Source organism: Pseudochaenichthys georgianus, chromosome 8 (genome assembly GCF_902827115.2).
Source record: "Pseudochaenichthys georgianus chromosome 8, fPseGeo1.2, whole genome shotgun sequence".
Classification (NCBI taxonomy): Eukaryota; Metazoa; Chordata; class Actinopteri; order Perciformes; family Channichthyidae; genus Pseudochaenichthys; species Pseudochaenichthys georgianus.
Window position 1 is genome coordinate 495,804 of NC_047510.2, and position 14,786 is coordinate 510,589.

At 45.5% G+C, this 14,786-nt stretch overlaps 1 protein-coding gene across 1 annotated transcript; it reads right to left on the bottom strand.

Annotated features, from left to right (window-relative positions):
• Nucleotides 1-8,453: 8,453 nt before the first annotated feature.
• LOC117451549 (transmembrane protein 238) lies at nt 8,454-13,371 on the bottom strand. The gene is made up of 2 exons (XM_034089907.2): nt 12,794-13,371; nt 8,454-9,523 (listed from the first exon to the last, which is right to left on the bottom strand). The coding sequence occupies exons 1-2, from the start codon at nt 13,272-13,274 to the stop codon at nt 9,438-9,440; spliced, it is 567 nt and encodes a 188-aa protein (XP_033945798.1). The 5' UTR covers nt 13,275-13,371; the 3' UTR covers nt 8,454-9,437.
• Between the last annotated feature and the right edge of the window lie 1,415 nt (nt 13,372-14,786).

Genomic DNA, 14,786 nt, shown 5'->3' on the forward strand with positions numbered 1-14,786 from the left:
TCAAAACCACAAATAATTAATGTGATACTGAAGAAAAAGATCAGTGATACAATTAAAAAATGTATTCTGTCAGTTATTAATTAGTTTTTATTGTAAATGTCACAAAATAAGCACCTGCAATTGCATAGGATCAATTCAAATAATGTATTGGCTGGTTCCTCGAGGTGGCCTGCGGGTTAACTGGATCTTAAAAAGAAACACCCCCCCCCCCCGCACTAAAAAGAGGTAAGGATGTGGGAGTTGAGTGCTGAACCAACTAACCTTTTATGGATATGAGATGTCCATAAAAATGAAGTATATGGTAATATCGTTGTGCAGGTATCATACAACAAAAAATAATCTATTGAATGAAATAACATACATGTTTAAATAATACATCTTCAAAAGTCATTCAAGGAATAAAGGACAACAAAAGAATCCAGAATGAGCGAAGATGCCTTTTCCTCAGAGCTTCTGGATTCAAGTCTGTTTTCTGCTTTGAGGGATTAAATACACACCATGGTCAAAACATCTCAGGTAGAAATATGTAGCACAGTGCAGTTTTGGTTTTATAATCCTACCACTAGGAGTCGCCTTAGTATCATCTTTTCTAATCTTTCACACAGCGGCATTAGAGATACAAACTTTAGTAATGCAGCTTCAGCTAATTCATACGTAATAGGCTACATGAGATAAAATAACATATTTCTACAATATATTTTATTCCAGTCTTGCACATATTTCAGGAGACTAATTGTTAACATTTATATGTGACGAGAGCGACTAGTAGTACAATAAAAACAGAAATGAGTGACACAGAAATGAGTGACGTGGAGGTCGAGGACAATGACAACAACACCGATGAAAATGAGAATGTCGACATGTTGGTGTTCTTAGCCAAGAATCTTAAAGTGCAGTAGATGGACTGTGCTAGTAGCTAGGCAGCTAGGCTTTATCTACATTTATTCTGAAGCTGTAACTTTATGTTCTGTTCCGTTTTTATATTCAGTACTGACTGCAGTATTTAAGTTAATCCTTTTGATTCAGTGACATTACTACTCAGTGGAGTCTAGCACTTTGTTTAAGTTTATGTTTCTTTCAGTACAAGAACCTTTAAGTGCAGTAGTTGAACTGGGTGCTAGCCGGCTAGGCTTTTTTTAATATTATTATTCTAAAGCTGTGACTGTTTTGTTTTATATTCAGCACTGTGACTGTGGTGAGGTGTTTTGAGTAACTGAAGTGCATTCCTCCCTGTAACAAACAGGTTGGTGTTGTTGTACAGTAGTTGGGTGTCCACTGCAAAGGTGCTACTGCAAAGGTGCTACTGCAAAGGTTACATGTTGTTATTATAAAGCTGCAAAAATTCTATTTTTTATGTTCAGCACTCAGGCAGCAGCAATATCTTTATTTTAGTTACTGTATGTTTTGTTACCAGAGAGACTTGAGTTTAAGTCAAGCACTTTGTTTAAAGCCACAGTAGTTGGCTGTCAAATTCATTTTAGTTACTCTATGTTTTTGCTACAAGAAACTGAGACTTGGATTTAAGTCCAGCACTTTGATGTTGATGGTGTCTGTTAAAGCCACAACAGTTGGCTCCAGGTGCCACATTTTGAATGTAGTAATGTTTGTTCAGTATTCAGCAACTACAGACAAAGTTATGTTTTTGTTACAAGAGAGACAAATGGTGTCTGTTTAAATTCATTGTACTCACGTGACGTCTAAGAGTAAGAGTGCAATAAATATTTTCATTGAAACGATGAGAATCGTGTGAGAATCGTGATCTCAATTCTTATGGAGGAAAATCGTGATTCACATTTGAGCAAGAATCGTGCAGCACGACTGGGTGATAGGACGTGTTTCCTTCAAATTAAACCATGTTTATTTTTTATTTCAGACTCCAAGCAATCCCAACATCAACATCACAAGAGAGGTTGTGATTCGCTGTCTGAGGATTTACCTTGGGAAAAGTGTATCTCCCTCTCTGTCTTCTCTCCTGGTATATCTTGGCAAGGTCTAATCATAAAATAAAATGATAAACATGTTTCCCAGAAACAAGCAGGATTGATCCAGTTGCTGTAATTGACTGCCATCTTCAGAAATGGTCTTGCAGTGAATTATCAAGATTGGTTGACCGGTGGCAAGCTTTTGCTAGAAAATGTAAAATAAGATATTCATCAATACACAGGTGTTATTTATACATTAACATACCTATGGATTTATTTAAATTTAAAAACATTTGACTCAATTCAGACTATAATTTATGTTGTAATTAAATTGTTGTAAGTGTTGGTGAAATAATCACCTAATTCTTAACTTAGCTGGGATAAAAATATGCTATTGCAAAATGCCTTATGTTCTATCTTTCTAAAACACTGATGTAATTAGGGAGCATTCATTTCAAGTTTTATTATCCAGTAAGTTGTAAGAAATTTGGTAAATTATTATATATTAATTGTTATCACCTTCTCCTTTGGCGGAACATTCTGACATATACAATGTTTTTGTAATTTCAGGATGCAGACAGCACATCACAGGACCTTGCTGTTCAAGGGATGACGATCAGCATCAAGACAAATGCTTCAGAGGGTTCCCATGACATCGGCATTGTTGTCGAGGGCATCCGAGTGCTGACTTCTCAGGGGACCATTCCAAGGGCTTGCTGCATGCTCATTGGGATTGCATGCAGTCAATCTTGCCTAACCCAAGCAGCTAAACTACACGTTCGAAGCCTTCCAGAAACTCTTTCTGGAACTGGACTGTTCAAAGCTGTCCCCAAAGTTGAACAGCCTGAAAATAAGCTTCTTGCTTGAGAACAATGGTTATGTCTCCATCAAAATGTCACATGGTTACCTTCGGCGTGTTGTTACATGTTTGAGAAGTTTGTTCCTGTTTATTTAAGGACGCCCTTTTGAAGGATACTGCATGGTTTGGCTATGGCCTTACTGGGCTCCTGGAAGTGCCATCGTGTTTTCAAATCGGTATTTGCACAAGCAACATTTATTGTACCTTTAGTTCCATTGTAATTCAGGATGTGAATAAGAGATTTTAATATGCATAGTAATATTTAAATTCTTATTTTAGATTATATACGGTATTTTTATGTAAAGTTGCAAAAAACTGTTTAAATAAATGTTTACCTGTACGTTATATGCATTGTCATGTGATGACTGTACTTTAGTCAACTGTGGCACTAAGAATGCAGAATATTGAGTAGATAAGACATATAATTATTGTGGTAATAAAGTGACAATTAATAGTATTGAATGGACTTAAAGTAATTTTTCATCAATTAACACTTTATGTTAAGGTAGATAATATTGGCACTGTAATTGTGTTGAATTAAGAACCAATGTGCTAAAATATGAGTAGTTATACCTTATTTTATCTAGTAAATCCAAATCATTTTCAGCCAGATATTCAGTAGATCTGAATCAATTTCCCCCAGTTAATTAGTCAATCTAAACAATTTGTACTATAAAAAATAGTAAATACAAATACAATTTCAACAGAGCTTTAATAAATCTAACTTATCTTTGCTCAGATACTTGGTTAATAAAAATCAAATTTCCTCGTGAAATTGATTTGGATTAACTAAATATATGTTGCCTGTTTAACTTAATACGTCCAGTACACATGTACCCCTTCCCCTCGTCGTCCAGTACACAGGTACCCCTTCCCCTCGTCGTCCAGTACACAGGTACCCCTTCCCCTCGTCGTCCAGTACACATGTACCCCTTCCCCTCGTCGTCCAGTACACAGGTACCCCTTCCCCTCGTCGTCCAGTACACAGGAACCCCTTCCCCTCGTCGTCCAGTACACATGTACCCCTTCCCCTCGTCGTCCAGTACACATGTACCCCTTCCCCTCGTCGTCCAGTACACATGTACCCCTTCCCCTCGTCGTCCAGTACACAGGTACCCCTTCCCCTCGTCGTCCAGTACACAGGTACCCCTTCCCCTCGTCGTCCAGTACACATGTACCCCTTCCCCTCGTCGTCCAGTACACATGTACCCCTTCCCCTCGTCGTCCAGTACACATGTACCCCTTCCCCTCGTCGTCCAGTACACATGTACCCCTTCCCCTCGTCGTCCAGTACACATGTACCCCTTCCCCTCATCGTCCAGTACACATGTACCCCTTCCCCTCATCGTCCAGTACACATGTACCCCTTCCCCTCATCGTCCAGTACACAGGTACCCCTTCCCCTCATCGTCCAGTACACATGTACCCCTTCCCCTCATCGTCCAGTACACAGGTACCCCTTCCCCTCATCGTCCAGTACACAGGTACCCCTTCCCCTCATCGTCCAGTACACAGGTACCCCTTCCCCTCATCGTCCAGTACACAGGTACCCCTTCCCCTCATCGTCCAGTACACAGGTACCCCTTCCCCTCATCGTCCAGTACACAGGTACCCCTTCCCCTCATCGTGTAGCAGGTGTTGGTTATACTTCATTTATGCCTACAATTTTAATTTGTAAAAAACAGCATCAGTTGTGTGCTCTGTGGGATTCAGTGTGTATCAACCTGTAAAACTCCACTACTCATGTATTATCTATTTAGATCAGCTGTTCCTTTTAGTAACATGAATGTAGCCCTGTGAGTACAGATGTGTTTTCTCTTTTGTTGATGTGATCACTTGAGCTGGCATTACGTTTCCACATTTAGAGCTGATGATAAGTGGTCACAGTACATGTGGTCAGAGCGGTGGAATGGCTTTACTTCCTCCTCCTAGTAGAATCAATAATGCAGGCAGAAGTAGAGCACAGCTGTAATAAAGCCAACTGGTTCCAAAGGTTACACTCAGTCTTATCGCCCTGGGTGGGACCAAGAAGCCTGCTGCACCTCTCCACTCAGTATTCAGATCCCCAAACAACTCAGTGCACATGAAGGGATTTGATTATATTATTCACTTGTTCCTGCTGTTACATGTTAGCTTCTGAAACGACGTTAAGTGCCCAGAAGATTCAACACGACCCGCCTGAACACTTAAGACAACATAAAAACCCTATTGCCAGCCTTCAGTGCGGTTCGGTCCCAGCATGTTGACTCACCGACAGCTGCTCCTGCTTTGTGAACTACCTGAAGGCTGGCTCGTCATATTTCCTCATGAGCTTCATTTGCTTTTCACAAATAAAAGTCGATAACGTTTAAATGAATGGATTCTACTTCAGGGGCGGACAGAACGGAGGTCTCATTATCCGACCGATATTGAATGAACCCTGTGGGAATTTGTGGTACTCTCCGAGTTAAAGACTAATGCGTAGGTTTCCAACAAAGCAATATGTAGACTCATATAAAAAGATCCTCTATGACCATGAGAAGGGGTCTTCTCCTGCCTGGATTGACCCCTTCTCGTTCCTTTGGCTGCTCTTATGCGCATCAACCTCTATGAAAACATAGACACCGGGTGCCATTGTAGGCACACGTTAGAGAGGAAGTACCAAAATGGCGGACATGTTTGTGCAGAAAAAGCAGAACCATAATGTAAACACGGAGAAGTCCGTAAGCTGAGGCGGGAGGAGAGGCCAGCGGCTGTGTTTACTGCACTGTAGGGTTGGAGTGAATCACATACACCTAGTTATTCATTGTTTGAGCACTGGGGTCTCCTTTTGAGGGGATTTGTCAAACTTTTTAGGAATCAAACTATTGTTAATAGCAGAAATAAAAGACATTGTCATGAGTAGGTGGTGTGCAGTGGGTTTTAAGAGCGTATCCCATTGAAAACAGCTGCCATGCTTCATCTGAAAACGACACTATGAGAGCAGTAAGAGTGAGCCACCAGTCTGTCAATGAGCTGTCACTCACCATGCAGCCTGTACAGGAGAACTGTACCGTACTTAGTGCCCCGGCACTTAGTACCCCAGGGCACTAAGTACCCCAGGGCACTAAGTACCAATCGCGTTCACACCGGGGTACTTTTCCCTGAGGCAAATGAAGCCGCTGACGTCACTTCTTCTTCTTCTGCTTTGGGTTTACTGGCAGGCTGCAAACCACTTCACGGCGTATACTGCCACCCGAAGTCCCCGGAGTTGGGGACTGGCTTCAGTAGAAGCTGCTGGGACTCCCAGCCGCCAGAAGAAAAGTGTTCTACAGTATCCTCACCCGGTATATAAACGGAACTTGAAGTGTTGGTGTATCCATCTCTACATGACATACACATGAGATTCCAGAGGAGACTCGAAAGGGAGCTCGAGAGGGAACTCGAAAGGGAGCTCGAGAGGGGACTCGAGAGGAGACTGGAGAGGGGACTCGAGAGGGGACTGGAGAGGGGACTCGAGAGGGAGCTCGAGAGGGAGCTCGAGAGGGGACTCGAGAGGAGACTGGAGAGGAGACTGGAGAGGGAACTCGACAGGGGACCTGAGAGGGGACTTGTGTCGGTCGGTACGCCGACAGGACACGGGGAGCTGGCGTCGGCTGGAGAGCCAACAGGAGACGAGGAGCCGGAGTCGGCCGGTACCCCGACAGGCCTCGGGGAGCCGGCGTCGGCACCCCGACAGGCCTCGGGAGAGCCGGCGTCAGCCGGTACGCCGACGGGCCTCGGGGAGCTGGCGTCGGCCGGTACCCCGACAGGCCTCGGGGAGCTGGCGTCGGCCGGTACCCCGACAGGCCTCGGGGAGCTGGCGTTGGCCGGTACGCCGACAGGCCTCGGGGAGCTGGCGTCGGCTGGAGAGCCAGCAGGAGACGAGGTGCTGGAGTCGGCCGGTACGCCGACAGGCCTCGGGGAGCTGGCGTTGGCCGGTACGCCGACAGGCCTCGGGGAGCTGGCGTCGGCTGGAGAGCCAACAGGAGACGAGGTGCTGGAGTTGGCCGGTACGCCGACAGGACACGGGGAGCTGGCGTTGGCCGGAGAGCCAGTCCTGGAGCCGAAACTGGAGTTGGGACCATGGCTACTGGGGCCGGTACTGAAGCCGGAACCATGGCTGCTGGGGCCGGAGCCATGGCTGCTAGGGCCATGACTGGGGCTGGGACCATGGCTGTGTGGGCCGGTTCTGTAGCAGGGACCATGGCTGCATGGGCCGGTTCCGGAGCCGGAACCATGACTGTGAGGACCGGTTCTGGAGTCGGAACCATTGCTGCTGGGCGCGGAGCGGAAGCCTGGACCCTGGCTGTGTAAGCCAGGTAATGGAGAATGGAAGCATGGCTGCGTGGGCCGGTACTGGTGCATGGATCCATGGCCTTGTAGGCCGGTTCTGGAGCCGGAACTGGGGCTGGAACCCTGGCCTTGCGTCTCTTAGGAGTCTTTTGGAGGCTTCGTGGACCTCCAAACGCCAGACCAGACCCCAAGAAAGGGTCAGAACATGAAGACTGGCACTCCTTCAACGCAGCCTCTCTACCCCGTCTAGATGAGGCGCCTTTCCACGTATACAAAATGTACTCCAGAGAGTATCCAAGACATTACGCCTGTAGCATCAAATGGGCTGAGTCTAGTGATGTTACGTATTGCGCCGAGGCTTCGGAGCGTGTGTCGAGTAATCCCCGAAGCTTTTTGTGAAGCATGTATCGAGGCTTGTATCGTTTTGGGCCAGTGACGTCATCGATGACAAACGAAGCCTCGCTGCCTGTCGATACCACGTGACTGCTTCAGGAAGCGATTCAGATCGGTTGAACCGTTGAACCACAACGCTCATAATACCCATGGATGTATAATAAGAACCATATTACCCCTCCTGTACCCTAACCCAGGGACACGATGGAATCAAGAGCGCTCAGACCCTCACTTATAGAGGTCGTAACATGTCTAAGTATAAAGAGATACAAGCATAAATAAATACAGGAATACATATCTTGCAGTGTTTTCAGGGAGCTGTACTGTGCGTGCTGTGGCTCAGCTGGAAAGCAGCTGACTCATGACCGCAGGGTCCCTGGTTCAACGACTGAACAATATGTTTTTTTTGTTGTTTATAAAAGCTACAGCTAAATGAGATAATGTAGTTAATAAATGTATTCTTTGATATGGTTTAGCCTTTCTCAGGCTACAACATGGTTACGTTTATGAATATTATTAAGGAATACAAATCCCTCTTTGCAATGTTTACCAGCCTCCTTAGGCTTTTCAATCACAATCATTCAACTGGAATAAATACAATATTGTTAACATGAAAATATGATTTAATGTTCGTTGTTTAGAGTTATTCTAAGGCTTTACTCAATGGGAACTCGGTATGAGATAGAGCACACTGTTGAGATGTCTGCCTGTTTTACACACTTTGACCAACAGGGGGTTGTGTTCAAATGAAGCCCATGATGAAGCCTCATGAGATGAAGCCTTTTGCGAACCAATTGGCTGGAAAGCTTCAAAGCTTCATAAGGCTTCATCTCGCCATCACTAGCTGAGTCTGCTGGGTCCATAATGGTCGGTTCGTAATGTTACGGTGTGTGAAGCAGGCAGGACCCAAATGCAGAATAAAGTGAAAATTCCTTTATTTCAAGGCTAGGTGATAAAAAAAGACCAAAACAGAACACTCACCGACGAACCGACAAAGACAGAAAAACCAGAACTTAAATACACACAAGACTAATCACACAGACAAGACACAGGTGAGGAGGGAGGAGAAAACACAGGGGCCACAGGTGAACACAATCGGGTAATCAGACACACCAGGGAAACTAACGACAGGGAACCACAGACAGATCTAAACAAGACAAAACACAACGCAGACAGAAAACCAAAGACAGATATAGACAAGACAAAACACCATAAAGACAGATCGTGACACTAAGTTTCCCTTAAGGAACTCCGCAAGGCACTTAGTGGACAATGAGACACAGGGCGGACAGAATACCCCCTCCAGAGACAGACACAAATACATTCAAACCTCTTTTTAGATTCTATCTGTCTTTTCTGTTTGTCTTTAAGCAGATCTAGGATTTTGTATTACACTTAAAGAATGCCTTTGATGTAAGATGTTCCTCCATAAGGAAACGTAGTGGGAAAGCCTTTCAGCTCCCAACAGACGCCAACATATACAAACATGTCTCATGATATCAAGTGATCAGTTATCACATTGGATGTTTAAACACGTAACTACTGATTCATTGTAAGTCAGTTAAGCATTTTGATCAGGAAGTCTCAACGGCATCAATAGCTCCATCATGAAAGAGACCTGAAACTAATGACATAAATACAAACACACAGTGAGTGATGTTGGGACATCATGAACAGTCTCAACATGAGGCCTTCTAGGTTCTCCTAGAGATCTGTAATGCTGTAAATGTTGACTAAAACATGTCCATCTCAAACAGACTGGGGCAATGCTGCAATACTGATTCAAACACATTTATTAGGAAAGTATACATTTTAACAAAGTATTTAACAAAGACTCAAAAAACACATTTTCCACATATCATTATTAATTATTAAAAATGTCTCATGAAACTCACAAACAGTATAAAAGTGGAGGAGGTCTGGAGGGTGAGGGTTGGGATCAGAGCAGGTTCAGGTGAGTCGGCCATTGTTCAAACCACAGGCGTGTCTGTTAATGTGTGAGCGGAGATAAGAGTTCTCCCTGCCACAGCCTCAGGTCCTCCTCTCCCTTCTGCATCTAAACACATAGAGGGAAGAGCATGAGGCTACGCACAGCAGTAACACCTTCGTTAAGGGAAGAGCATGAGGCTACGCACGGCAATAACACCTTCGTTAAGCGAGGAGCATGAGGCTATGCACAGCAATAACACCTTCGTTAAGGGAGGAGCATGAGGCTACGCACGGCAATAACACCTTCGTTAAGGGAAGAGCATGAGGCTACGCACGGCAATAACACCTTCGTTAAGGGAAGAGCATGAGGCTACGCACAGCAATAACACCTTCGTTAAGGGAAGAGCATGAGGCTACGCACGGCAATAACACCTTCGTTAAGGGAAGAGCATGAGGCTACGCACGGCAATAACACCTTCGTTAAGGGAAGAGCATGAGGCTACGCACGGCAATAACACCTTCGTTAAGGGAAGAGCATGAGGCTACGCACGGCAATAACACCTTCGTTAAGGGAAGAGCATGAGGCTACGCACGGCAATAACACCTTCGTTAAGGGAACATGAGGCTACGCACGGCAATAACACCTTCGTTAAGGGAAGAGCATGAGGCTACGCACGGCAATAACACCTTCGTTAAGGGAAGAGCATGAAGCTACGCACGGCAATAACACCTTCGTTAAGGGAGGAGCATGAGGCTACGCACGGCAATAACACCTTCGTTAAGGGAAGAGCATGAGGCTACGCACGGCAATAACACCTTCGTTAAGGGAAGAGCATGAGGCTACGCACGGCAATAACACCTTCGTTAAGGGAAGAGCATGAGGCTACGCACGGCAATAACACCTTCGTTAAGGGAAGAGCATGAGGCTACGCACGGCAATAACACCTTCGTTAAGGGAAGAGCATGAGGCTACGCACGGCAATAACACCTTCGTTAAGGGAAGAGCATGAGGCTACGCACGGCAATAACACCTTCGTTAAGGGAAGAGCATGAGGCTACGCACGGCAATAACACCTTCGTTAAGGGAAGAGCATGAGGCTACGCACGGCAATAACACCTTCGTTAAGGGAAGAGCATGAGGCTACGCACGGCAATAACACCTTCGTTAAGGGAAGAGCATGAGGCTACGCACGGCAATAACACCTTCGTTAAGGGAAGAGCATGAGGCTACGCACGGCAATAACACCTTCGTTAAGGGAAGAGCAGGAGGCTACGCACGGCAATAACACCTTCGTTAAGGGAAGAGCATGAGGCTACGCACGGCAATAACACCTTCGTTAAGGGAAGAGCATGAGGCTACGCACGGCAATAACACCTTCGTTAAGGGAAGAGCATGAGGCTACGCACGGCAATAACACCTTCGTTAAGGGAGGAGCATGAGGCTACGCACGGCAATAACACCTTCGTTAAGGGAGGAGCATGAGGCTACGCACGGCAATAACACCTTCGTTAAGGGAAGAGCATGAGGCTACGCACGGCAATAACACCTTCGTTAAGGGAAGAGCATGAGGCTACGCACGGCAATAACACCTTCGTTAAGGGAAGAGCATGAGGCTACGCACGGCAATAACACCTTCGTTAAGGGAAGAGCATGAGGCTACGCACGGCAATAACACCTTCGTTAAGGGAAGAGCATGAGGCTACGCACGGCAATAACACCTTCGTTAAGGGAAGAGCATGAGGCTACGCACGGCAATAACACCTTCGTTAAGGGAAGAGCATGAGGCTACGCACGGCAATAACACCTTCGTTAAGGGAAGAGCAGGAGGCTACGCACGGCAATAACACCTTCGTTAAGGGAAGAGCATGAGGCTACGCACGGCAATAACACCTTCGTTAAGGGAGGGTCGAGAGGCTACGCACGGCAATAACACCTTCGTTAAGGGAGGAGCATGAGGCTACGCACGGCAATAACACCTTCGTTAAGGGAGGAGCATGAGGCTACGCACGGCAATAACACCTTCGTTAAGGGAGGAGCATGAGGCTACGCACGGCAATAACACCTTCGTTAAGGGAAGAGCATGAGGCTACGCACGGCAATAACACCTTCGTTAAGGGAAGAGCATGAAGCTACGCACGGCAATAACACCTTCGTTAAGGGAAGAGCATGAGGCTACGCACGGCAATAACACCTTCGTTAAGGGAAGAGCATGAGGCTACGCACGGCAATAACACCTTCGTTAAGGGAAGAGCATGAGGCTACGCACGGCAATAACACCTTCGTTAAGGGAAGAGCATGAGGCTACGCACGGCAATAACACCTTCGTTAAGGGAAGAGCATGAGGCTACGCACGGCCATAACACCTTCGTTAAGGGAAGAGCATGAAGCTACGCACGGCAATAACACCTTCGTTAAGGGAAGAGCATGAGGCTACGCACGGCAATAACACCTTCGTTAAGGGAGGAGCATGAGGCTACGCACGGCAATAACACCTTCGTTAAGGGAGGAGCATGAGGCTACGCACGGCAATAACACCTTTGTTAAGGGTGTTGTAACTAAAGGTCATTTAGTTTGAACCTTGAACTGCTACCCTCACACATTTTAGATGTGTCTTTCATGAACACATCATACTTTAAACTTCACTTTGTTGATGTTTTATAAAAGTAATTATAATACAAATGCTTTTTTGTTGTTGCTTTATACTCTTTAATATTGTGTTGAGATCATGGGTTAATAATTGAAAAAGGACATACTTATTCTTATCAAATTGAAGGGCATTTGATTTAAAGCCACCACTGAGGACACTGTAATTACTGAGGAGGGTTTGACATTCGAAAAGTACCCAAAGTGACACGTGGTGTTTTCACAGTCTTTGGACATGTTCCTGGAAAGCATCCAATCATTAAAGCTCATCAGAAGCTTTCAGTGTAAAGGGTCGTTGGAAACAGCTTCAATCTGCACTTCATGTATTACTGAGCATATTATAAATATAATACACAAACAACAAACAAACAAACAAAAGATGGAAGGTTATTACATGTCCTTTTGTGGTGTTAGTTAAGGTGTTCTTGAGTTACACTGATCCCTGTTTCTTTGTGATTCTGTTTATGTGCAAACTATTTCATTTCAATTGCCAACATTTTGAAATATATGCATCTAAAAACGAGAATCACTTTCCACAATCCGCATTTTTATATTTCTGGTTTCAAATTCTTGGAAGCAAGCATCAAAATCCTTCTGATCCCAGTCTCCCTCCTACAGGGCGCTGATGCATGATGGTATGCGATTCGAACACATATACAGGCTCAAAACAGATATGCAAGTGGAACAAAGGATGTAACGCAACAGGCTGTACTACTGTACAGTGTAGGCTGTATGTGACGTCACAGGCCTTACCTGCAGGCATCTCTACGTCACAGCCCCCCACTGATGAAACAGGAGTTTGCGGGGTGTGCTCCTGTGGGGTCATCGTTGTCATGGCAACAGCCACCTGCTCGGCCCCTTCTGACCATGTCGCGCGGGCCGGTGCTCCGTTCCTGCGGAAGGATGTCCTGATGCCGGAGGTCACTCGACTGGAGAGGCGCCGCACCGCTCCGCTGAGGCCGCCCAGAGCCCCGCGGTCCTTCTTCAGTAACCCCACATCATCCTCCAGCTCCGCGGGGGACACCTCGATGTTCCCGGAGTACCAGAACACCCACCAGATGAGGCTGAGGAAGATGACGATGGCTCCCGCGTATATGAGCAGGTCATAGAAGAAGACGTTCACGAACACCCCGAGTAGCAGGACCAGAAGCCCCACGATGTCAAAGGCTACCGCGAGCCAGAAGCAGCACACACAGCGGCCCAGCCCCCGGTACACCGGCTCCATTTCGGCCATCAGCAGGCCAGTGAAACTGGAGAGACCCCTGACCGTTTATCTCCAGGAGCCTTGTGTGCCTGGCATCGTGTGTCAGAGCGGGGTAAGGTGAGCCAGGCTGCCGGGGAGGGGCGGGCTGCTCCTGGGGGAGGGGCTGAGCTCTACCTGGCGGTTAGGCAGGGCCGTCCCTGGCCAACTTGAGGCCCCAGGGCGAAACTGTGCCGCGCCACACTAATTGCGCCGCATAAACGCATAGGTGCGCCGCATTTACGGCTCAGTTGAGGCTCCCTGCAAGATGAGGCCCCCTCCGCGAGGTGATCTTCCCTGTAGGGCCCTGTGGTTAGGTGTTTTTCTTCCCAGGGAATAGAGCGTCAGCTGCAGTCTGAACAGTTATGAACACAAAATGTCTGCAACACGTGTTTTAGCCCTGCCCTTAAACATGGAACATTACCTTCCATGTCACTGAGGCTTAGATAAATAAATATGAGATTGGTCATATGCAACATTGTGCTGGCCTATGTCATTTCTGACAACACTCATGAAGCACACATAAACTAAAAGAAAAAAGTTTATAAAGATTAACAGATTCATTTGTCTAAATGAATTTGTTTTTAAACGTAGCCTAAATGAAACAAAAACTATGAAAATGCTTAATGAATTTAAAGCAGTAGTTTACATGTAATAATGCTTACTTAACTCACTGGAGGGGAGCTGTAAGACTTGTGTGAGTTTATTATGCACTGTTATCTGCAGCATTCAGCACTCTATAGACTTATAGGCCTATTAAAAGTAATGGAATAAATACCACTATAATAACAAGGGTTATTCCAGAACCAGACTCTGTTCACTGTACTGAACTGTGCCTGAACTGTCACTCGTTCTTCTGTGTAAACGTGTTTCTTTTCTTCATCTTTGAGGTTGCATCAGATGTGATCCCGTTCTATTCATTAATATTGCAACCTGGTCTCACCAGAATGCGTGACTCCACCACGACTCCGTAACACCGCATTGCGTGGTGGAGTCACGAACTTTGTTACATTTACATGTCTGCACCACGCAAACAACCCCAATGTAAAGTGAATGATTGAGGCTCCTTTGTCGTGGTTCACACACGCATTTCTACAACGTCCTGCAGTGAGCTTTTATTCTATAAAACGTTTTTAAAATCTACTTTATAGCTTGTAGTAACTTGCGGGAGGCTTCTTTTTATTTTATTTGTATTCATAATAATTTGTATTTTCCGTCAGAATGTATTATGGCAACCCTGTCTCCTAAAAATTACGTTCCCACAGAACTAAACTGCATTCTCAATTACGTTTAGCTAGAAACGTATTTTCTCCCACGTTACGTTCGTTATGAACGTATCTGTATACGTTTATTTTCTACACATCTTTGCCATTTATTGTCCTGCTTATGATAATGACAATAGTCATTTATAAATATCATTTTAGAGCACACATTTGAAATCTGTAGGCGAGGCTGTAATTTCTCCAGCTGTTACTCTCATGAGCGAGGCAGAAAATAATAGTTTTA